Source organism: Pan paniscus, chromosome 12 (assembly GCF_029289425.2).
Source record: "Pan paniscus chromosome 12, NHGRI_mPanPan1-v2.0_pri, whole genome shotgun sequence".
NCBI classification, from domain to species: Eukaryota; Metazoa; Chordata; class Mammalia; order Primates; family Hominidae; genus Pan; species Pan paniscus.
In genome coordinates this window covers 93,131,404-93,156,534 of record NC_073261.2, presented here as the reverse complement: position 1 = coordinate 93,156,534, position 25,131 = coordinate 93,131,404, and the positions used below count along the sequence as shown (strand labels likewise).

Here is a 25,131-nt window from a genome sequence, read left to right as displayed (position 1 = left end):
TTCAGCAAATTCTATTATAGCACTTACAACCTTTGGGGGAATAATTTAATAATGGGTATACCACCTGCAGACCGCTTCTGCAAGGCTATGACCTCTATATGATTGAAAACTTTCTCACTTCTCCCTGTGCAGGGCACGATGCTTGGCTTATTATAGGTGCTCAGTAAATTTTGTTTAACTACCAACTGTTTAAATATCAGATGTTGAACCATACCTGGAAACCATGTCAGCTATCTGGAGTCCACATAGCTCCAGAGCCCCTGCTTAATGTTCATTTCTAACCAGCCAGATGAACACACCAAACCCATGCTGACATTTCAGCTTGGCACACAAAACACCACCCTTAGAGAAGGAATATTTGTTATCATTTTGGTGAACTCAACAAATGTCATTTTATTTGTGTTTGTATTTATTATTTCAAAAATATTTACTAAGCACCTGTGATACGCACTTCACACTGGGTGTTCTGTAGAGCTACAGGGATGAGTGAGCACCTGCCCCATTATCACCTACTCATCCTTCAGCTATTTGCTCCAGTATCATTTCTCTAACCCACCCCCACATTTAAGGTCTGCTGTTCCATGCTTTCACTGAGCTCTGAACTTTTCACTCCTCACACTCACTGAAGCGTGTACAATTATTTTGTTCATTTCCCTAACTCGACTGTAAGCTCCATGAAGGCAGGAGTTGGGACTGCTGGCTTATCATTGTTACCCCCAGATATAGGCCGTACAGGCCTGCCCCACAGAAGTAAGCTAGGAAATATTTCTTGATTGAATTATTGCAGTCTGATGGGATAGAGTTTATTAGCCATGTCAATAATACATGTTGGAAAGTACAAAGTTCCACTGGACATTTACCTAAAATTGATCGATGTGAACTGGCAATTTCTTAAGTTTTTCTGGTCTCAATATGACTGTCGGTTGATTAAATATTTCAACTCTGCTTTATGTTATGGTATTTTTCACAAGTGAAACCAGTTCATTGGATTTATATCTCTTTATATATAAATGAAATGGAAAACTGAGGTAATTATCCAAATAAGTCAAGATGTATAAGCTTTTTGTCCAATTAACTGGGTATACCAGGTGAAAGGACGATTTTTTTTTTTTCTGGAATGATTTAGATAATTGCTCAAATTTTTAACTTTGATTAAGTCATCTCAAAGTATGCTCATGAAAGCTAATGTTTGTACATGTTTAATGCATAAGACATGTGAGCATTTCAGACTTTAAGTCAGGTGCTTTACTGAATTGGATACCCATGAATAAAATATTGCAGGAGGAAAGTGGGTAAAAAGCACTATTGGGACAACATCAAACATAAAATTAGCCTTTCTTTAGGGCTGTGTACTTGCAAAATGTTGAATAAAGTGTACTTGTCACTGAGATTCCTTCACTGTATTTTAATTATGTATATTTAAGTACAGAAGAAAAACATTTAGCAAAATAGAAATTACACAGTGGAACATCAACAGAATTTGAAAAGGTGTCATGAGATCAGTGATTAGTTATTGGACCAATTTGTTTCACATGAATGATTAATGTAGCCTGATGAGTATCTATAGGAGTCTTTCCTTCATTTCTCAAAGGAATATGTAATCTGAATTCTATTGATAATTATGGATGCTTTGGCTACCAGAGAACTGTATTTTCAGATATTTAAGTATATTTTAAAAGTTTTTAAGTGAACTTAATTCTGTGGTTACTGAAGTGTCAGTGATTCTAACTTTGCTTGAATTAAGAACTGAGAGTAGGCCAGGCGTGGTGGCTCACGTCTGTAATCCCAGCACTTTGGGAGGCCGAGGCAGGCGGATCACTTGAGGTCAGGAGTTCATGACCATCCTGGCCAACATGGTGAAATCCTGTCTCTACTAAAAATACAAAAATTAGCCATGCATGGTGGTACGTGCCTATAATCCCAGCTACTCAGGAGGCTGAGTCAGGAGAATCACTTGAACCCGGGAGACAGAGGTTGCAAGTGAGCTGAGATCACGGCACTGCACTCCAGCCTGGGTGACAGAATGAGACTCCGTCTCAAAAAAAAAAAAAAGAACTGAGAGTAGAATGTTGCGTCATTTAAGACTTCATTATGTTGAAAAGTCAGGAATGATAAAACTAGATGGTCAGTGGGCACATACTAGTTTTGCAGTACAATTCCAGAGTATCTTTTAAAACTAAATTGGGAATTGGCTGGGCGCAGTGGCTCACGCCTGTAATCCCAGCACTTTTGGAGGCCGAGGTGGGCGGATCACGAGGTCAGGAGATCGAGACCATCCTGCCTAACACGGTGAAACCCCGTTGCTACTTAAAATACAAAACAAATTAGCGGGGCGTGGTGGCAGGCACCTGTGGTCCCAGCTATTCAGGAGGCTGAGGCAGGAGAATGGCGTGAACCCGGGAGGCAGAGCTTGCAGTGAGCCGAGATCGCGCCACTGCACTCCAGCCTGGGCGACAGAGCGAGACTCCGTCTCAAAAAAAAAAAAAAAAAAACCTAAATTGGGAATTGTCTTGAATTTTCATAGTCCTTTCGTACAGACCAAATCTGACAGTTCTACCTTAAAGAGCCCCTTCCCTAAAAGAGCAGAAGGGGTTTGACTGCTCTCTGGGGATCGCCTTCTTTTCAGCAAGACACTATTAGCCCTGACACAGCTGGTAAAATAGAGAGCTGTCATGAATGAGGCACACATCTCACTTGGTCTGTGCTCCCTTTTCCAGATGTGAATGAATGTGAACTGCTCAGTGGGGTGTGTGGTGAAGCCTTCTGTGAAAACGTGGAAGGGTCCTTCCTGTGCGTGTGTGCTGATGAAAACCAAGAGTACAGCCCCATGACTGGGCAGTGCCGCTCCCGGACCTCCACAGGTAAGTCCCAGTGACACTGTGCAAGGGAATGACAGGCTCCTCTCAAAGACCTGCACCCACACAGCTTTGGGATAAATGCTGGGAGTGAGATAAGAAGCAGCCAGATATCCTGACACAGTGCTGTCTCTGGAAGCTTCCATGATCTTCTGTGCTTGCCTTGTCAGTGGAATTAAGATGTGGGTGATGACTCTTTGGGCTAGATGGCCTCTAATGTTCTATCCAAACCAGAGATGCCTCCAGTAAGGTAAAGGATCCAAAATGAGGAGGACATTTGCTGGGGATTGCTTAAAACTTAGAGAGCTATCAGCTCAGGATTTAATATGGCACCATCTCATTAAGTTGCATAATCCTCCATACGTTCTTGGCCCTTAGAGAAATGTGTCTTGACACTTCTCTAAATTAAAAGCAACATATAGGCCTCTTAGGATCTACAAAGACTTCCACTTGGAATTCTTAAGGTGTTTTTCCAGAATTTGGCCTAGAGAGTAGCTACGTTTGCATTCGCTTAAAATTTGATTTAGGCTGTGTCGTCACTGTGCAAACTGAAATAGAGAGTTGGACTGTTTTCCAGATAAATTAATCAACTTCCCAATCACCCTTTTAAGTTTGTGCCATGTAGCTATAGCTTGGTTGTATTTTAGGGAAAGCAAAGGCCCAAATGGTCCTTTGAGAGCCAAGTAAAATGAAACATAGACCATTTTTTTTCTTTCTCAGTCAGTTTTATCCATGCTTCCATAATAGCTTTCACTACTCCTCTGGAGGGTATACTTGTTCTGTGTAAAATAGCTATCTTTGCAAGTAATAGGAAATGAAATATGAAAATATTTTCACCCACACATATTTCCTCAGTTATTAAATATAGAAAGGTGAAGGGTATAGAATTAAATGAACAGGCTGTAATTCAAAAACTTTTTGAAAGAGAAGAGACAGGTTATTACTGGTGAGAGGATTTCTCTTCATTCAAGTGACCACCACAACAATACATATTCCATAAAGAAGAGACTTTTCATTTTAATTGGATCTACAATAGCAAAAAACAAACCAAAAAACAAAAAAATCTGGTTGGCCACTAACAGAATTGGTTAACTAACTGTCTTTTTCTTATTTTTGTTTCGTTCCATAGGGTAGCACCTCACCTATAGTGTTATTTTGAATGAATTAATTCATATATCATAATATATAGCCATTAAGTGGTCTAGGTGATGCTTAGTCATGATAAAGATAAATGTATGTGATACAATGTTAAGTGAAAAAATACAGGATATTCCAATGATCACACTCTGTAGAGGAAGGGAGAGTGAGAATACATAAAAAGGTAATTGTTGGACCGAACCAATAACTAATTGAGCTTATTCATTTGTATAGCTCCTGGCAGCTTTTACTTTTATCACGCCTCAATTTGTATAGTTGATGGTGAACTTTGATTTTATGGAGTCTTAAGACTGTCTTATGACAGTCTTCATTTTTAAAAAATTTTCTAGCAGTATCCTGAGAGACTGAGTTTAGCCATAAACTTCAGCAGAAGCCTTCTGTCTGATTTCATCAGAGTCAATAATTGATCAGTTATTTGAAATAGGTGATTAAAAACTAGAAATCATAAAAAGGTAACATCTTCTAAATTTAATTTTTAACTCAAAGGATATAAGTACATTTGGCCGGGTGCGCGCACGTGGCTCACGCTTGTAATCCCAACACTTTGGGAGGCCGAGGCAGGCAGATCACTTGAGGCCAGGAGTTCTAGACCAGCCTGGCCAACAAGGTGAAACCCTGTCTCTACTAAAAATACAAAAATTAGCCGGGCGTGGTAGCATATGCTTGTAATCAGTAAGGCAGAGGCATGGGAATCGCTTGAACACATGAGGCAAGGTTGCAGTGAGCTAAGATCACACCACTGCACTCCAGCCTGAGCAACAGAGCCAGATTCTGTCTCAAAAGAAAAAAAAGAAAAGTACATTCATACACCAATCTTTGAAGAGAAAGGCTGTGGTCTTTTTTTGTGTAGAGGTTCATTTGTGGCGTTTGTGTGGCTATCCTGCATAAACCCCATCTGTTATGTATTACTTACACTTTCTTTGTAGAAGGGAGTGAGAATCTAAAGCCTTTTTCAAAACAAATGAATGTAAAAATCCCTCTAAATTTTTACAGTTTTTCTCAATTTTTGCACTTGTGTGGTCCACACCTAATTTGATAGCATTTCTTTTACTGAATCAACTTTATCTAATCTTTCTAAAGCTTTAACTTGCCCTAGAAACAGCTCTTCTAGTTACATTCATATTGTACTGGTTGATGTAATATTTAATTAAATTATGTAAGTACAGTAATCAATACACTGACAAGGAATGTTTGAGTATATACCTAGGTGAGTCTTGGTTTGTGTACTGCGCAGCCTGTAGGAGCAGAAGTGTGTGGACCTCTGCAAGAATAGCCGTCTGGCTCTGAGCATTCTCCCTTCCATGAGCGTCAGCAATGATATTTTACAGAGGGCAAGAAAACATCAGTTAACACAACAAGTTGGTTAAATGTAGGCCAGTTAAGAGAGTTTGTACCCTGTCCAGTAAAAGAACCTGCTATTCCACAGACCAAAACATTTTAAACCAAATTTAAATAAAAGTGTTTAGACTAGGATTCAAATTAATTTCATTCTATGCATAATATACTGAAGCTGAGAGCTCATCCGTCCTGAAAAGTACTTAGGAAGGGAAAGATAAATTTCCAGTATAGGCTATCACATTTTTATTCAGCTATAAAACTCCCCCAGGACAATCTATATTCCAACAATGAGCAGTAGCATGATAATCTGATGCGGTATCATACTGAAGGCAGAACTAGGGTTATGGGGTAGGATATTAGGAAGGCAGATTTCAGGTCAGTATCCAGAAGAGCTTTCCAATAACTAACAAGAGCTAGTCAGCAAAAAGCTGCCCCACAAAATACTGGAGTGCTTCCCGCGGAGGCATCCAAGAACAGGTGGGATACCCACTGGCAGAAGAGCACCCACTTCCAGCAGGGTATTGCCCCAGATGAACCTTTAAGGTACTTTGGAACTCTAATGTCCTAGGGTTTTTATTTCTAAACGTTCTTGCTTCCCACATATATATTTTTTAGGTCTGCCTTAATGTTTTTTACTGCCTGGGCCTTTGGCCACTAATTTACATTGCTGTGCATTGCCTAAAAGCATCTGAAAAAGAAGTAACTAAAAAATGTCCATACCAGGCCACTCATCACATTTAAGAAGGTATGGATATGAAATATAGTCTGATGCTATTATTTCCTTAGTGCCTGTGATAATTGCTCAATAAAAACTTTATGTCTTTGGGCACTCTAAGGGAAGCAGTAAATATTTAATCTTGGCAACTGCAGCCTTCAGACCTTACCCACAAAATGCTGTTCTTTTCCTTCATTGGTGTACAGAGGAAATTCTGTGGTAGGAACTGCATCTTATTCTTAAAACAGAAGGTATAATGAAAACAATACAATGAAAAAATATATATATTATAATCCATACAGGTATTCTCCACTTTAAGAAAAGCAAACAAAATCAGGAAGTATAAAGCATATAGGTTGGGGTGGTTAGTTATATTATAAAGTAATTCTTCACTTTACTCAATAATTTATCATAGGATTTCTTTAAATATCAGTTTTCGCTAATACAGTTCGCTAATACATCTTATTCCCACATCATGAGCTATATCCTAGACTTCTGCATTTAGAAACCACCTTAGTGATTTTCCAGCTCAACTTTTTTATTTATAGGTAAAGACACTGAGGCCCAGAGAAACATCTGAGATGTCATTCTTCAGGTTATATAGCTAATGAATGGCAGAATTGGTCCAGGAACCCAACTCAGGATCTTTTCACTTCACCATTTCTAATTTTAGGGCTGTGGACAACAAGACATCAAATTCTTCTCAAAATTGGCTTTTCTCATTTTGTTTTTCATTATTAAGATAATACACATTAATCATAGAAAATTGGCAAATACAAAAGTAAATTTTTAAAAAGTCACCTGCAGTATCACCATCCAATATCTGTCACCATATTGACCTCTGGACTCTGAAAGGACATCCATATTCCCCTGTCTCAACAGAACCGTCTTCCATTTGACCTTCAGTGCACTGAAATCAGGCCCTCTGACTTTTCATCTAAGTGAGCCGTCAGTGAGCTTCTATATGCTAAACTCCTTAGTCTCATCCCAGAGTCGTCTTCTGAAACATTTGACAGTGGTTTTTCATCTTTTCCCCCGTCTTTGCCCTGTGATTGATTTCATTACATTACTGTTCTCTGCATCCTCCTGCATCTTGGACTAGTCTTTTCCTGTCTCATTCTCAAGTTGTTCTTCTCCTGTCCATTCCTTAAATAATAACATCCCAGGCAGTTACATGCTTAGCTGTCTTCTTATTTATGTTATTCCCCTGGGATATTTAATCTGCTTTGGAGTCAACCATTACTTATATGACGTTGCCTGCTAAGTAAATATCTTCTGCCCCCACCTCTGTTCTGAGTGTCATGCTCCTATTTCCAGCTGCCTATTGGACTTTTTCTTCCAGGGTGTCTTGTAAGCCTCTCTGGCTGACAGTTATTCAAACCTAAATTAATCACCATTTCCTCTCCTTGTGTCTATTTATTTATTTATTTTTATTTATTTTTGAGATGGAGTCTTGCTCTGTCACCCAGGCTGGAGTGCAGTGGCGTGATCTTGGCTCACTGCAACCTCCTCCTCCTGAGTTCAAGTGATTCTCCTGCCTCAGCCTCCTGGGTAGCTGGGATTATAGGAGCATACCACCACGCCCGGCTAATTTTTGTATTTTTAGTAGAGACGGGATTTCACCATGTTGGTCAGGCTGATCTCGAACTCCTGACCTTGTGATCCACCTGCCTCGGCCTCCCAAAGTGCTGCGATTACAGGCGTGAGCCACTGCACCCAACTGTGTCTATTTATTAATTGCTAGACATCGATACTAGAAATTCTGAAGTCATACTTTTTTTTGTCTCCCCATTCGTCATCCAAGCAGTCCATCATAATATCCTGCCAGTTCTACCTCCAGGGTGTCCTTCAAATCTCTCCCTGTTCCGGATGCTGCTTCCCTGGGTCAGTCTTTCAGCATCACTTACCTGGATCATTGCAGTAGCCTCCTACCTTCTCTCCTCGCCTCTCTCACCAATTCCTGCAACACTGCTGCCAGAGTTAATGTTTTCAAAACATAGATACCGGTTTAAATCGTTCAGTCTTTCAACTGCTTACCACTGCTTTATAGCATGAAATCCAAATGCATTAGCAGGGCAGCAATACCCTTTATCTTCTGTAATGTAAATGGATTGTTTAGCTTTCTGTCCTACACTCCTCATACCTACATCCAAGCCCGTGCCCTGCTCATGGTTACCCCAAATAATTATGCTTTCCCAAGATGATGACTTTGCCACTACTAACTCTTCTACCTGCTGCGCCCTCCCCCTTGTAAGCCTTTCTTTTTTTTTTTTTTTTTTGAGACAGAGTCTTGCTCCATTGCCCAGGCTGGAGTGCAGTGGCGTGATCTTGGCTCATCACAACCTCCACCTTCTGAGTTCAAGTGATTCTTGTGCCTCCGCCTCCCTAGTAGCTAGGATTACAGGCCTGTGCCACCATGCCCACCTAATTTTTGTATTTTTAGTAGAGACGGGGTTTTGCCATGTTGACCAGCCTGGTCTTGAACTACTGACCTCAAGTGATCTGCCTGCCTCGTCCTTCCAAAGTTCTGGGATTACAGGCGTGAGCCACTGTGCCCGTCTTCTTGTTGGCCTTTCCTGAAATATCTCTCAAGCCTTTTTAAAAGTCTGCTTGACTGTCACCGAGTTGTCACACATTCCCCAAATCCCCAAGATGGAATTACAGGATTCTGCCTCTCTGCTCTCAACACGCCTTGCTTTTGTGGCTAACAGTCTCTGCGTCTTATTCTCTCTGCATCCACTGCAAAACAGCTCACTGCTTAGCACGGCGCCTGATGGATGGTAGACAGTAACTGTTGAATAAATTGCCTCTCCACATTAGAAGCACATGTCCCTTTCATAACCCATCCCTCCCATTCCTAGCTACTTCTACGGAATAAAAATAATTTTTCATATTTTTAAAGATTTAATAGGGCCACACTTAAGTGAGGAAATGTCTATTCACACTTCCATGTAGGAAGTGCTGCTTCAGATTGCTTGAGTTAAATTAGAAGAGGTTAAATTAAAAGAAAAAAAGAACATCTCCCCACTGTCAAGGAACACAGAATACAACTCATCTTGGTAGTTCTCACAATTGAACTCAAACAGCATCCCTGTTCCCTTCCTAGAGAGGTACACTACAGGTTTTGTGCATGTACACATTTTTTTTTTTTTTTTTTGAGACTGAGTCTGGCTCTGTCACCCAGGCTGGAGTGCAGTGGCGCCATCTTGACTCACTGCAAGCTCTGCCTCCCAGGTTCACACCATTCTCCTGCCTCAGCCCCCCGAGTAGCTGGGACTACAGGCTCCCGCCACCATACCCGGCTAATTTTGTTTTTGTATTTTTAGTAGAGACGGTGTTTCACCATGTTAGCCAGGATGGTCTCAATCTCCTGACCTCGTGATCCTCCCACCTCAGCCTCCCAAAGTGCTGGGATTACAGGAGTGAGCCACCGCACCCGGCCGTGCATGTACACATTTTTTAAAGGCAGGAAACCACATGTAACAATCAGTCAACTGTTATATTTGGCAGAGTCTGTTTTTTAAAATGTGTTTAGTTAATCTGTTAAATAAATTTAACATTGAAAGACTTATAAAAATTATTTCTGACTGGAAAAACAAGACTTTTGGTAGGAAAAAAATATTAAAGAAAATAAGACCACAGTATTTATAATGCAAATATTGTAAAAGGCCATAAAACTCCTGAGGTCGTATTGTGTTTTTGTAATGAATCTATACCATAAATGTAGGTAAGGCTGAGGAAAATACATTCATTTGTTTAAAAAAAAATATCTAGTCAAGTTTCTTCCCACATCCAGCGATGACAATGAGAAGGTATCATCTTTTTGGTATAAAAGCTAAACTGCTTTTATAAGATTTTCTGCTTGCTATAGATAGTACCTAAAGTCATATCTGAGTTTCTGAAAAGAGATGTCATTGTTTTAATGAACTGACATATCAATCAAAGTGACAAACTAAAACTATACACACACACACACACACACACACACACACACCATTGTATCTTCATTTATTTTTATTTTTTTGAGACAGGTTCTCGCTTTGTTGCCCAGGCTGGAGTGTAGTGTACGATCATGGTTCACTGCAGCCTTGACCTGCTGGGCTTAAGTGATCCTCCCACCTCAGCCTCCTGAGTAGCTAGGATTACAGGCCCACGCCACCATGCACAGCTCGTTTTTAAAAATTTTTTGTAGGACGAGGTCTCACTATGTTGTCAAGGCTGGTCTCATTTTATCTTCTTAATACTACAAGATATACTCACACTGTTGCATTAGAAATGCATTTTGGATCCTAGAACTTGCTATAAACTAAACCTGACGAGGAATGGTTTGTACATTTCCTTTTAAACGTTTCCATACACTTTGTGTGTCACTTTGGATGTGCTTTACTCATGCATTTATCCTCACAGGCCCTCACGATGCCCGAGTGTCAGGAATGTTATGGGTTTGTGTTGTGTGTCATCTGCTCGTTCCCCCATCTCCATATGTGCTTCCTATTCTGACTCATCTCAGTGTACTATTCTCTCATTTTTCTTTCTCTGCAGTACAGCTATCCCTTGGTATTTAAGGGGGCTTAGTTCCAGGGCCCCCACTGATACCAAAATCCACAGATGCTCAAGTCCCTGATAGAACACGGTGTAGTATTTACATATAACGTATGCACATCCTCCTGTATACACATTGAATCATCTCTAGATGACTCATAATAACATAATACTATATAAATGACATGTAAATTGTTACACTATACTGTTGTTTTATTTGTATTATTTGTTTTTGTATGCTTTTTATTTTTTCAAATATTTTTGATCTGCAATTGATTGAATTCACAGATGTGAATCCCATGGATACAGAGGGCTGGGCCCACTGTACTTTATTTGGCTTCCAGGAGCCCCTTCATTCATCCATTTCTGCTCATTTTTCTTCTCCCTGCTTTTCCACTCTAGAGTAATATCCCCGACTTTTTCTTCTCCTCACCCTCTCACTGTCCCAGGCTCATTTTCTCCATTCTCTTGTAATGCCTTCACTAGATGTCAGCTCCACCAGGCAGCCTTCCCTGATAGCCTTGTCTACCCATCCCTCTGCAGTGAGGCCTAGGTGTGCATGTGTGTCCTGGGAGTGAAGCCTCCAGTTCACTCCTTAAGATCTCTTTAAGAGCAAGAACTATGTGGAGAGATCCTCTTTTAAAGTGTTTTTATTCTTGTGCTTTTTTTTCTAAACTTCACTTTGACTGCTTTGGCATGTTTTACCATCTGAAGTTATCCACTTTCTGTTACCGAACACCAGGGGTTTGGTCTAGGTTCTGCAGCTCACTGCACAGAAAACCAATCACCAAGACCACAAGTATTTCCAAGGAAGAAGGCTCTAATTGGGTGCTACAGCCAAGGAGATGGTAGCTCAGTCTCAGATCCATCTCCCTGATGGACTAAAACTAGGGGTTTATGTAACAGGGAAGAAATGTAACAATGTGTAAGAAAACAGGAGCAAGGGAGGGACAGGGAAGCAATCGTGATGAATCAGGGGTCAGCATCTGGTTGTCAGGATGTGGTGATCTGGTGAGTTTCAGTTCTTTGATACTTTGAGAGGCCTGAAAGTCATTTCCTGAGAAAGGAACTCAGATAAAACAGATGTTAAGTTTCAAGCTTTAAGATAAGAAATGTCTGCCGGGCGAGGTGACTCATGCCTGTAATCCCAGCACTTTGGGAGGCTGAGGCCTGTGGATCATGAGGTCAGGAGATCAAGACCATCCTGGCTAACACGGTGAAACCCTGTCTCTACTAAAAATACAAAAAATTCGCTGGGCGTGGTGGCAGGTGCCTGTAGTCCCAGCTACTCAGGAGGCTGAGGCAGGAGAATGGTGTGAACCCGGGAGGCAGAGCTTGCAGTGAGCCAGGATCGCACCACTGCACTCCGGCCTGGGCAACAGAGTGAGAGTCTGTCTCAAAAAAAAAAAACACATTTCTCATTTTCCGAATTCTTGTGTGAGAAAACTCGAAACAAGGCATATGAATTTCTAAGTTTTCCTTGACATCTCCTTGAAATATTACAGAATTCTTTCTCATTAAAACATTAATGCCTGTAGCATTTTTAAAATAAAAAAGGAAATAAAGTGTCCTGGGTAATTCTGCTGAAAGTAATTTACTGAACATCATCACACACACACAGTTTTATCCATTGATCTCTTTTCAGGACTATAGGCAGCGTTTCTTTGGGGGTAACTATTTACTCATGTGTATTAGCAGTGTTACTCTTGGGTCATTGTAATAATTCTGACTGTTACAAAAAGGTACAGAGAAGATTAGCTCATAAAAACCTTCAGAACACATTGTAAATGGAAAGGGAGAGCCCATTTAAAAAGCTCATGTCCACTTTGACCAACTACATGTTGTAGATTTTCTCACCCCAACACTAATTCCTAAGATTAGACATGTATGGGGAAACACTAAAGTTGGAAACGGCCCTTCAAGCAAATGGCCCACACCCTCTTTAGGCTGATGAACCAAGAGAGAAGTAGCTCCCAGACAGGGCTTGGTATAGGTGGTGCCTTCAGCTCAAACCTCCTCCTTCCTATTCAGAGCCAGGGGACATGATTGCACTATTTGTGGCCTTGTTGCAGAACCCCCAGCAGCAGAGATTATCTGCGGCCCTCTTCCCATTTATCTCAAAGATGAAAAAAACACAGAGAATAAAGGGCAAAGCAGAACAAACCCATGCTATGTGAGATAAGAACCTGAGCTCCAAAGAAGGGTTTTGGGGAAAGTAGTAGACATAGGCCACTTGGAACCGACATTAGTTTTCTCTTCCGGGAAGTGAGGATGCTGTATTTACCAGCACCTTCTATCTCATATAGTTACCCTCTGGATCACATGAAAAGGCCTCTGTAAAAGTTCCTACAGAAAAAAACATAGAAAATGTCCAAAACCGAACTTTCTTGTTGTTACCGGCCACACCTCTAGAATAAAATATGAAAAACTTGATCTTTTTATGCAAATGTGAAGCCAGCCTCTTCATGCAAATTGAAAACTTAATCTGAAAATACTGAAGGAGGAGTAATATATTTTTTAGAAGTCTGTGGCATGAGATATGTAGTACAGCTAATCTTACTCAAAATATCTTTAAGAAAAAGAGTATTCATTTTTTAATGCTTGCCACTTTCTATAGCTATTGATTTGATCTTTTAAAATTAGTTTCCAATATAGAAACCCTCCACCCCTGGCAGCAATGAACTAAACTCATGTAAGAGTTTCTTTAAGAAATTACATTATCACATATTTACTGACCAGAGTTTTATCCCAATAGAAAAATGCTCTAGGAAGTTAATTACTTAAAGACTAGGAAGATAGGGAAATTGTAGCTTTTCCCAGAATGACCTTTGTGGACTAGTTTTTAGAAAATAATTTGCATTTCTTTCCAAACACAGATGAGGGCTTGACTAACCCTCAGTTTCAGCTGTATAAACATTGAACTTTCAAATGTCTTAGAAAATAAGACCAAAACTTACAACAACCAGTGTAAAAAATAATTATAATTACATTATTGATTATTTCCCTTATGGGAAATAATCTGTTTCTTTCTCCAAAAAGGCAAAGATTGTTTTATTTCTTAGTTTGTATCATGTGAGTGTAACAAACATTTTAGTAAACAAAACAATGTTTACCATATATGTATTTGTCTATACATGTGTGTGTGTTTAAAATACATAAAATTATATTTAAATATATTTCAAATTTTAAATTTATATATATTTATAAATTTTGACATGCTTTGGACTCGAGAAGCCTATAGTTTCTAATTACCTGTGAGTATAATCTTCATTGAGGCCTTATTACAAAGTATTCCGTTTTGTAATAAACACCATGACATACTTACAACTTTGTACATGAGGGAAAAAAATTTGAGGCTTCTTTTAGCACAAACCATAGAATAAACCCGATTACCAAAACCCTGTTGCTTTTTTGATTTGTATTTCTCACTATTATTTATTAATAGCTAGCTACATTTTTGGACCAGCTGAATAAAATAATTGAGCAGAACTGGTAGTAGTAACAGGCTGACAATTTATTCACCATGTTGAGGGAGAGATTCTAAAATTTTCTATAGGGTTCATAATTGATTTAATAACAATGTAAAATACGCACTCTTAGTTTTCCTAAGTAATTCCATGTCTAAGAGCTTGGAGGCCCTTCTAACGAAGATCCCTTCCGTTAAGAGTACGCAAAGTGAATTTCAGTCCTCTGCACACTTGAAGCAAGCTAGACCAGATGAGGGAAGTGGCAGGTTTTACCCAATTTCACACACAAGGAAATGATTTAAAACCACTTCGTAAACTGCTGCATAGAAATCAGCATTTGAGTTTTTCCTGGACACTTGTTCTAGGTTTGCATTTGTCATCAGCTATTAATGCTAACTTACAGTCCAAGCTGAAATCTGTCAAAGACAAAATAATCAGAAAATTGGCCAGAATCAACTGGATGAGGGATCTTTATATTCTCACTGATACTCTGTGTTCTGAGAGGAGTGTATATTTCAGAGGTTTGTCTGCTGCTTTGCTTGCTTTTAATGCCAGAAGAGGAAAGAGAAAGGGCAGTAGCTTTTCTGATAGAATTTTATGTTTATATTTTAGAAACACATTTACTATTTAATATATTAATAAAATTTCCATTGTCAACTAGGCCCTGCAAAAATAAACATATAGGAAGCTATTGTAAAAATAATTTATTTAATTTCCCTGCTAATATAATTATCTACTAACTTCAAAACAAAGGTAAGTGTAAGTATGTGTGGACATTAAACTCTTATCCTCACCAGTAAATGTCTTCCTTTTGACCTTACAGTTTGAGTCCAAGAATCTGGAAATAGTAGAGTTCTAGTGACAATATTTCATTAGAATTAATCTAAGTAATTATTATGACAGTAGTCAGCTTCTTATTTGATGTGGCATTAAATAAAAACAGTTAATACATTCAAACTGGATCATAGGCAGTAATTTGAACTCTATAGTATTCAGGAGAGAAGGGATGTGACTACTTTCCAAGTCTAGTCACAAAATAGTGATCATTTTTTAAAAGCACAGACTTGTTCAAAGATTTCGTATCTGGTTGAGTTCAGTCAATTTCATTATTATCTGAAAGTGGGTGGATTTTGTTCTTATCGTCTGTATTCTTTCATATCGCCTTGTTCGTGTTTTATCACACAGAGGGTTAAGCTGAATCTGTTAGAATGTTTTCCTCTAGGACACACTTGAGCTGGGACTAGAACCCAGATTTGAAATTCTACCCTGAGGCTTAGCTGGCACTCATTATGTCATTCAAAGTCATATATTTGCAACAATTTAAGTAGTTAGATTTTTCAGTGATGAAAGGTTATTTAATAGGCTGCAGGTTACGACAGTATTTTCCTAGTTATCTTCTGTGCAGTCTTCAGAAAAGATTGGGAGCATGGTTGATTCCAATAACTACCTAAGGGTTAAATATTATGTGTGGGCTCAGACCCCTGGTCAAGTATTTGGGAAAATTTTTATTGATTTAAGTAGGTGTTATAGCTCAGTAACAAATGGCCCTATGTTTGGCAAGAAAAGGAGATATGGAAACTCTACTCACAGCCAAATCTACAAGAATAAAATAATTGGTTCACGTAAAAGGAAATGGTTTTGACAGATTTACACTCTTGGGGTATGTTAGAATTCCACCAAAACTAAGGATTCAAGTGCATTTTTATCTCAAAGTGGAAGAATCTGACACTGAAAGTGGAAAGCATTTTCTATAAAGCAAATGCTATTGACACGGTCACTCTTTCACCCATTGCATTCTCTACTTGTTGTCTTAGGGTAGTTCTGATATGTCCTATTGTCACTCTACTTTCTCTACTCCATTTAGATTTAGATGTAGATGTAGATCAACCCAAAGAAGAAAAGAAAGAATGCTACTATAATCTCAATGACGCCAGTCTCTGCGATAATGTGTTGGCCCCCAATGTCACGAAACAAGAATGCTGCTGTACATCAGGCGCGGGATGGGGAGATAACTGCGAAATCTTCCCCTGCCCGGTCTTGGGAACTGGTAAGAATCCGCTTAGTGGTAGAGTCACACTTGTGTTTGGTCACATGGTGTCCCTGGGCCTTGAAATGATAACACTCACTCCCACAGCCAACTCAAGGTGACTTACCTTATAGTGAGTTTCATTCAGGGCTAGAGCCAGCACCTGCATCCCATCTTAATATGAATCCTTGAACTTCTCTTCATCAGCGTGTACTGTGACAGTCAGGTTCTGTGTGATATGTTGGCAGAAAGTTAATTCAGTTTTATTCCACTTTAAAATTAAAATCAGTCTTTGTTGCTGACAATGATACAGCATTATTCGTAACTAAAGCTTGTGTATTGAAGCTATGATTTTGTGTAATTGATTCTTACTAAACCTTTAAGATACTATGCATCACAGTAGTGGGAAAATAATAGTTATAATTTCAAGTAAAGCATGAGTAAGAAAATAATAGTGAACTTGGAGGTTTTTTAAATTAAAAAGTGTAAGAAAACCTATGAAGTCATTAGATTTCTTTGCACTTAATCCATCATTTTTTGAGATTGTACTAAATTTATTTGCTGGAATTGCCTTAAAGTTACTGAGTCTGAGAAAGCAAAACTGAATTTGAAACATGCATTCATGGAAGATGTTGAATCTTTTTTTTTTTTTTCAACTTATTTCTTTTCTTGGTTTTGTCTCTTCTAAAATCAGCTGAGTTCACTGAAATGTGTCCCAAAGGGAAAGGTTTTGTGCCTGCTGGAGAATCTTCTGAAGCTGGTGGTGAGAACTATAAAGGTCAGAATCAAGTGGAAACAAATTTTCAGCACATTGTGTACATGTCAGATATTCAAGTGAAAACATGGCTTGGGTTTCACAGAATTAGAGTTCTTTTTAGTCATGAAAACTGATTACAAAGTCCTTAATTCTACCATTAAAAGAAAGTCCCCATGGACTTGCAGTCAGAACACAAACTGTATGATGCTCGGAGGTAGACATTGGGAGGTGAACTTCCGAGTTTCTGTCTCTTCATCCCTGAGATAGGAATAATTTCTCAAAGGTTATAATGATTAAATAAGATATATATCTGAAAGTACTTAACAAATTCTGTACCTAGTAGATACTTACTAAATATTTTATTCTAGATGCTTAATAGAAATCATATCAATTATGATCATATAAATTTGACCACTGTTTGTCTTTATGGTCATCAACAAAGCTAAGGTTCTTGTATTTTTAGACTTTATCCTACCGTTATGGAGCCTTTTACCAGTGTGCACAAGTTCATAATGAGAAATGGAAGAGAAGACAACCAAAGTAGACATGTTTTGTGTATTTGATGCTACTGTTACATAATTCTAAAATAAATGTGCGGCCTTTTAATTTTGGTGAATATCCACATGTATGAATATTTCCTCATTAACCACTCACTTTTGACATTTTCATGATAGAGATATTACCTTTTATATACAAAGTGATTTTTTTTCCTTTATAGTTTAATACTGAAGACTGGTAAGTAGCTGGGAAACACACTGTAAAATCATTTTTATTGTCCGTTTTTGGAAAACTAGTGTTTGAATAATATGGTATAATTCAGTAGCTGGATAAGAAATTCCATTTGTGTTCTTTTAAATACATCTATGATTTGGTCCAATTAAATAATGAGATTTGGTTTATAATATGTGTTGAATGGTTTCCAAATTCACAAATATACATTACTATGTTTTTGCAGGGATGTAGTTAAATCTCACTTCATATTAAGGTACAGAGCTTTGATTTCACCATAAATTCATCTTCTCTTTTATATGAAAATAAATTCCTCGTCTTCCTATTTTAGCAGTGCTGTAAATGGTTGGAAGAAGATTGGATTCAGATCCAACCAGCCATATGTTCTAGGCTTGACTTTGCCATTTTCCATCTGTGTTAACTTTAAGCAAGTCATCTATGGAGTCTTCAGATTGTAAAATGAGGACTAGATGGCATTAGCTCTAAAATGCTAGAACTAATGCTAATAATAGCAGTAAAAGCAATAGATAACACTTTTGAGTATCTGCTTATGCCAGAGCATATACTGAGTCCTATCCATGGATTATCTCATTTCATCCTTCCACTCTTATTAGGTAGGTGTTCCTATTGTCTCCAATTTATCATTGAGTAAACTGAGATAGCAAAAGCTATGAATTCTGTGGGGGAATGTGTCTGCTAACCCCCTCAGCAACTTGTGCTTTCTTTTATCCTCAAGAAAGACTTGCATTCAACTTCCACCAAACTTTATTGGAAACTTTCTACATCTCAACTAGTGAATGGGCCAGAATATACATTACAGAACACATTTCTTAAAAGGTATATATCCTTTTGTTGATGCCACTATGGAACCATAGACCATTTCATCAAATATGAGGTAGCATCTCAGAAACCATATTTACAAATACACTTCTCCTATAATGTTTTGGGCATTGCTTCTCAAATATCACAGACAAACTACATCTGTTTATGTTTTTATGCCTGCCAATTAGGCCTTATTTTAAGAAGGTTATATTGCTGTTTGTGTAGGATTCTTTGGAATGTAAATATTATAATATCTAACTTAAAGCCCCAAATCTGGTTAGACTCTTTTTAATTGAAAGATCAAACCTAACTCCTTTTTGTATTTCTCAATTTTTTTCCCCATAGATGCAGATGAATGCCTACTTTTTGGACAAGAAATCTGCAAAAATGGTTTCTGTTTGAACACTCGGCCTGGGTATGAATGCTACTGTAAGCAAGGGACGTACTATGATCCTGTGAAACTGCAGTGCTTTGGTAAGCTTTAAGGGGATATAGTATGGTGTACTGTGAAAATATACAGATGGAAAAAATAACTATGCTATGTAGTAAAAACAATTTCCTTGAATCTAAATCATATTTTGAAAAGATGTGTAAATGTTTTAGGGATCTTTTTCTTAAGCACAATTTAAGAAAATAAAAAGAAAAAACCACCTCCAGACTACTGTTTGAATGTATTTCAAACAAAGAGTTAATATTCACTGTGGAATTATGATTCAGGCCACTGGTATAACTGAAGTGTTCTTTTGGTCTGTGGAACCTCCTGTTTCATCACTCATACCGTGCAAGTGAGAGCCGTTTTACATACTGACCCAGACGTTAATGCTTAAGCAGAAAACCATATACACTAGGCAGAAAAACATAGCAAAAGGAAATAATTTTAAAAGTTATCATAAAGAGCCATTTAATCTTAAATTTCTAAGCATATCCTGTTCATGGATGTTTTCTTTCCTTATTTAATGTCAGCAGCAACAGCAGCAATGTTGTTTTTCAGTCAGAGCAGCTTACATTTTTATAGACAGAGCCACTCTCTTTTGGATGATAATGTGTGGTTAATTAAAATTTGGCAGCCCCTGGAATCTGGACTAAATATAGCAATGTGTAAAGTTTGGTAAGTGTATGAGGTACAACTGATGGCTGATTTTCTTTAGTAATACTTTTTTTTGCTCTTAAGATATGGATGAATGTCAAGACCCCAGTAGTTGTATTGATGGCCAGTGTGTTAATACAGAGGGCTCTTACAACTGCTTCTGTACTCACCCCATGGTCCTGGATGCGTCAGAAAAAAGATGTATACGACCGGCTGAGTCAAACGGTATGTTTCCAGGAGATGCAAACCTGTGTGCAAATAACTATCATAAGATTTTCCTTTTAACTAAAATGTGAACTATTGGAAAATAGAAAAATGGATTCCTTGGGTATTTTGAAATAACTAAAATGAGATACTTACAGAAATAATAATAAGATGCATATCATCAGTATGTAGGAGATTTAATAGCCTGGACATACTCATTAAGTATGGACTATGGAGTGGCTGAGCAGATGGCAGGGTTGTTCCATGGCTTAGGGTTCATCATCCCTAACCTGCAGAGGCAGCTGAGGGAAATGTAATTCAGGGAAAGATAATTAGGTGCACTCAGCGGAGTGGAGGATGTGGATAAGGCTCAGCAGAACAGAGGGTGGAGTTCAACAGGGTGGTGGAGAGCCCTGAAGTCCACTGACAAACTCCTGTCCTCCCTGATGCTACTGATAATTGGCAAAAAGCCGCTGATAATTGGCATAATCTCTCATTCACCTCAGGAGACTGCTTTGGATGAGGTCAATTGAAAGGTAGGAATTAAAGACTCTAGGATGAAGGGTCACTAGTCCAGGGCTTTGGCAGATTAAATGGATAAGAAGGCATGAATCCAATAGCTGTTACATGGAAAGAAATGGTAGGGTTTGACAGGAGTAAATGAAAAAGTGAAGATTAGGAGAGTGAGAAGCCTGATGGCTTATGAAGGACAAGCAAGATAGTGGGCATTTTATATAGAAGTAGGAAGCTATAGAGAACTATTGTGTCGGGACCGGATGGGCAGCTGGAATTTCAGCTGATGGAATGACACCCAGTTGGAGATGACAGAGAATTGATCCATTGAAAGACCAGACTGGATTCAGACTTTTACTTGGAAGTCACTCTTAGAAATAGAGATGGAAACTTTGAGACTTGCTGGCTTCCAACACAGTGTTTATAAATAGGAATAACTGTGCGATTTTCATGGAACTATGTCTTCCCTTTCAGAACAAACAGAAGAAACTGATGTCTACCAAGATTTGTGCTGGGAACATCTGAGTGATGAGTACGTGTGTAGCCGGCCTCTTGTGGGCAAGCAGACAACGTACACTGAGTGCTGCTGTCTGTATGGAGAGGCCTGGGGCATGCAGTGTGCCCTCTGCCCCATGAAGGATTCAGGTGAGCCCATATCCAAAGGTTTCTGCAGGAGGCCTTTGGGGACAAGTTCATCTCACCTCCTTTGTAGCCTGACATTCTCTTCTGTATCTTTGCCTTCACTCCTGATATCTTACTTTCATCACGTGTGTGTGTGTGTGTGTGTGTGTGTGTGTGTGTAGGGCAGAATTGCATAAACATTTGGCTCCTGGTTTACCTCTACTCCCGACCCTGTCATTAATTTTTGAAACTCTCATTCCATTACCCCAATGAATGATAAATGACCCAAAAAAACATAACTTAGCAATCAGTGGCATAGGCTTAGAATTTATATTTCCTGGCAGTTCATTTTTTACTACAATTCTTCTCATTCCTAACAGTTTCTACTTAGACCAAAATGTGTATTAGAGACGGTAGAAAATCATTCTAGGTCAAAGTCCAAATTTTCATGTCAATCTCTGTATGTGGAGATATAAGAAACGAGTTAGAACAAAAAGGGAAAAGTACAGAAAGTAATCGAAGAAGTATTTCAACAAATCTCCTTTCCTTTCAAGTTCTAGATCTATCTGGGTTTAAACCTTTGGTCAAATGGAAAAGATGAGACAGGCTAAGCTCCCAGTTTCATCCCCTCTCCCAGTTTGGAGGAGGCCTGGAAGGTGCTGGCTTTGTGCTTCCTGGCTAGGCTGTTTGGTGACCGTTGAGTTGTGCACTGATTGCTAATTTCCCTTTTTTACCATCATAGCACCTTCTCATTAAAGGAAAGCACTCCAAAGTGTCCAGTATATCCTTTTGTAAAGTTGACTTGTTAAAGCTAGAAAGATCATGTGCAAGTAGAAAGCAAAGGAGTTTATTATGAATATATTCTCAGAATGGTCGAGAGGGGAAAAATTGCTTGAAAAGAGGAAATGCATTAATTTTTAGTTAATTCAATTAGAATATTTCTTTCAAGCTCTTTAGAAAATTAGCTTTGCAGCTTAGAAATAACTTAAAACCAATGTAGCATGAAAGAGAAAATAATTGGGAATTCCCGTAAGAAGAAAATGAATAGCCAAGGATAAAGAGCAAATACACAAAGCACTAGATGGCAATGATAGCAGCCCAGAATTGGAAAGAGGGCAGGTCTGGGGCCAGTTGGCACTGAGTCTGGAATCCAGCACTGCCATAGCAGCTGCATGACAAGGGGAAAATAACTTCACCCTGTACAGCTCATTTGTAAAACGGAGGCGTCTGCATCTGTCCTGTTGGGTTGTTGCAAGGGCTGGGAGGATGTAGGTAGAGCAGGGGGTAATTACTAGCTTTACTGGTTGTTTCGGGCCCTGGAAGCAGATGCCACGGGGAGATAAAAGTGAAATCACTAAGTTAATGTGAGTTCAGTGAGGTTTTTGAGTCATTTTCTCACAATGCTATACTACCTCAAATCTTTTTTATTTATGCAGTGGTTTTATATTGTCTAATTTTTTCCCAAAAATCACATGTATTCCTCCTAAAGTATTAAAATAGTCAAAGAGGTTATATTCCCCTCCACCTACCCCATCACAGTTGAACTCTGCTTCTTAAAGACACTCACTTTTGACAGTTGGGTTTTTATCCTCCTAGCATTTTCCTGTATATTAATTATCATTATATATTTATATTAGTTATTGCTGTATATTAATATATTTATATCCAACAGAGTATTTATAACTGAAGTCTATATCATCAATCTAAGCTACACTTTGCTTGTTATTTTGCACTTCAGCATCCCTGAGATTGGGGTCATCTGATAATTATGACATATAACAATGTCCACAGGTTATTTTTCCCAATTTTTAACATCTATTATATCAAGATACATTTTACAATCTAGGATCTCTTAAAATAGATGAAAGTTAGAACTTAAAATTTTTTTATATTGATATATTTAGGGGTGCAAGTGTAGATTTCTTACCTGCAAGTATTCCATAGTGGTAAATAAAGTCTGTGTTTTTCGTGTACCCATAACAATAGCGAACACTGTGCCCAATAGGTAATTTTTCAACCCTTACCCCACTTCCAGACTCCCACATTTTGGAGTCTCCAGTGTATATTACTCCATTCCATATGTCCATGTGTACCCATTGTTTAGCTACCATTTATAAGTGAGAACGTTCAGTATTTGACTTTCTGCTTCTGAGTAATTTCAATTAGGATAGTGACCTCCAGTTCCGCCCATGTTGCTGTAAAACACACGATTTTATTCTTGGTTACGGCTTAGTGGTATTACATGGATAAAGAAATTTTCTTACTGAGGCATTCCTACAGGTGCATATGTGGAGGTTCATTGCAGCATTGTTTATAAAAGGAAAATCAGGACTGGGGCAAGATGGGGCAGGGAAAGGTTAGGGGAGGAAGAAAAACAAGTGCCCAGCACAAGAGGTGTCTAAATAAATCATGTACATCTATAAAACAGATTCCATGCAGCTATTTTAAAATTACCATCTTTTGGCCTTGCGCAGTGGCTCATGTCTATAATCACAGCACTTTGGGAGGCCGAGGCGGGCGGATCATGAGGTCAGGAAAGATCAAGACCATACTGGCTAATACAGTGAAACCCTGTCTCTACTAAAAAATACAAAAAAATAGCCGGGCCTGGTGGCGCATGCCTGTAATCTCAGCTACTCAGGAGGCTGAGGCAGGAGAATAGCTTGAACCTGGGAGGTGGAGGTTGCAGTGAGCCGAGATCGCGCCACTGCACTCCAGCCTGGGCGACAGAGCGAGACTCTGTCTCAAAAAAAAAAAGAAGTTACATCATTTGAATTTAAATTAGTACAGCCTTTATGAAAAACAGTATGGAGATTTCTCAAAGAACTAAAAATAGAACTACCCTGCGATCCCACTAACTGCGTACCTACCCAAAGGGAATGTCTTTATCCATTCCTCCATTGGTGGATACTTAGGTTGATTCTATCTCTTTGCTATTGTGAGTAGTGCTACAGTAAACACACAAATGCAGATATCTTTTGGATATAATGAGTTCATTCCCTTTGGGTAGGTACCCATAAACAATGCTGCAATGAACCTCCATGTATGCATCTGCAGGAATGGCTTAGTAAGAAAATTTTGACAAATAAAAATACCAGGCTAACTGTGTACATTTTAAATTTATGATATTATTCTGGCTGGCACCATGGCTTACGCCTGTAGTCCCAGCATGTTGGGAGGCTGAGGTGGGTGGATTGCCTGAGCTCAGGAGTTTGAGACCAGCCTGGGCAACATGGTGAAACCCCATCTCTACAAAACATACAAAAATTAGCCAAGCGTGGTGGTACACACCTGTAGTCCTAGCTACTTGGGAGGTTGAGGTGGGAGGATGGCTTCAGCCCGGGAGGCAGAGGTTGCAGTGGGCCAAGATCGCACCACTGCACTCCATCCTGGGCAGCAGAGCCAGACCCTGTCTCAAATAGATAAATAAAATTATTCCCCCAAAATATTGTAAAAATTTACACTCAATTTAATTGACTAGGTTTAAAAACCTTCAAGTATTTTGTTATGAGAAATGAATTTTTGAATAATGTAGCAATATTCTAAAAATGAATTTTATTTTAAATATTAAATCTATTCTAAAAATATGGATTTCAGAATATTGCATAAATTGTTTTCAACTAAAGTTTTCGAAAAACATTTTAAAAAGTAGATTAGAACAAATGCATATGAAGTATGTATTATATAATATTTTTGGAAAAATACAGAATATCAGCGGAAAAAAGATACCACATGCCAAATTTAAAAAAAAAATTAGCTTCATTGCTATACTGTTTCTAGTTTGTATATCCACAGTTATTATGATAAAATGTCCAAGAAGAATCTCTAGTGTACATGGTCAGCCAAACCAAAATCAGTGCTTTCCAATCCGTTACTTTTTAAAACAATGGTAGTTTTTTTGTTCACTGTATTGTAATTTTAACCTCCAGCATACAAATTCATTGACATTAAAGATGCTGGGTGGGCTGGTTGGTGAGAACAACTACTTAGGCTCTTGAGGCCCCTGTGAAGGACCCCAGGGTTCCAGGAAACGCATGTTGAAAACTGCTTTCGAAATGTATCTGTTGGAGTATATAGGAATTAGGGAGGCAGCCCCAAAGGAACTTTTTTTATTTTTTGACAGAGTCTCGCTCTGTCACCCAGGCTGAAGTGCAGTGGCGCGATCTCAGCTCAGTGCAACCTCCACCTCCCAGGTTCAAGAGATTCTCCCGCCTATTACAGGCGCGCACCACCACACACACAAAAATAATTTTTTGTATTTGGTAGACACAGGGGAACTTTTCTTTTATACTACCAA

The 25,131-nt window shown here is 38.7% G+C and overlaps 1 protein-coding gene across 20 annotated transcripts in view; it reads left to right on the top strand.

Moving 5' to 3' along the window:
• Positions 1–25,131, top strand: part of LTBP1 (latent transforming growth factor beta binding protein 1) — a 452,205-nt gene that overhangs the window by 397,066 nt on the left and 30,008 nt on the right. For all 20 annotated transcript variants that reach the window (XM_034952914.4, XM_034952918.4, XM_063594991.1 and 17 more), the window contains 6 exons: positions 2,718–2,861; positions 15,940–16,122; positions 16,796–16,879; positions 18,755–18,883; positions 19,581–19,721; positions 20,688–20,858. In XM_034952914.4, the coding sequence (XP_034808805.2) occupies positions 2,718–2,861; positions 15,940–16,122; positions 16,796–16,879; positions 18,755–18,883; positions 19,581–19,721; positions 20,688–20,858 (852 nt within the window). The remainder of the gene's footprint in view (positions 1–2,717; positions 2,862–15,939; positions 16,123–16,795; positions 16,880–18,754; positions 18,884–19,580; positions 19,722–20,687; positions 20,859–25,131) is intronic.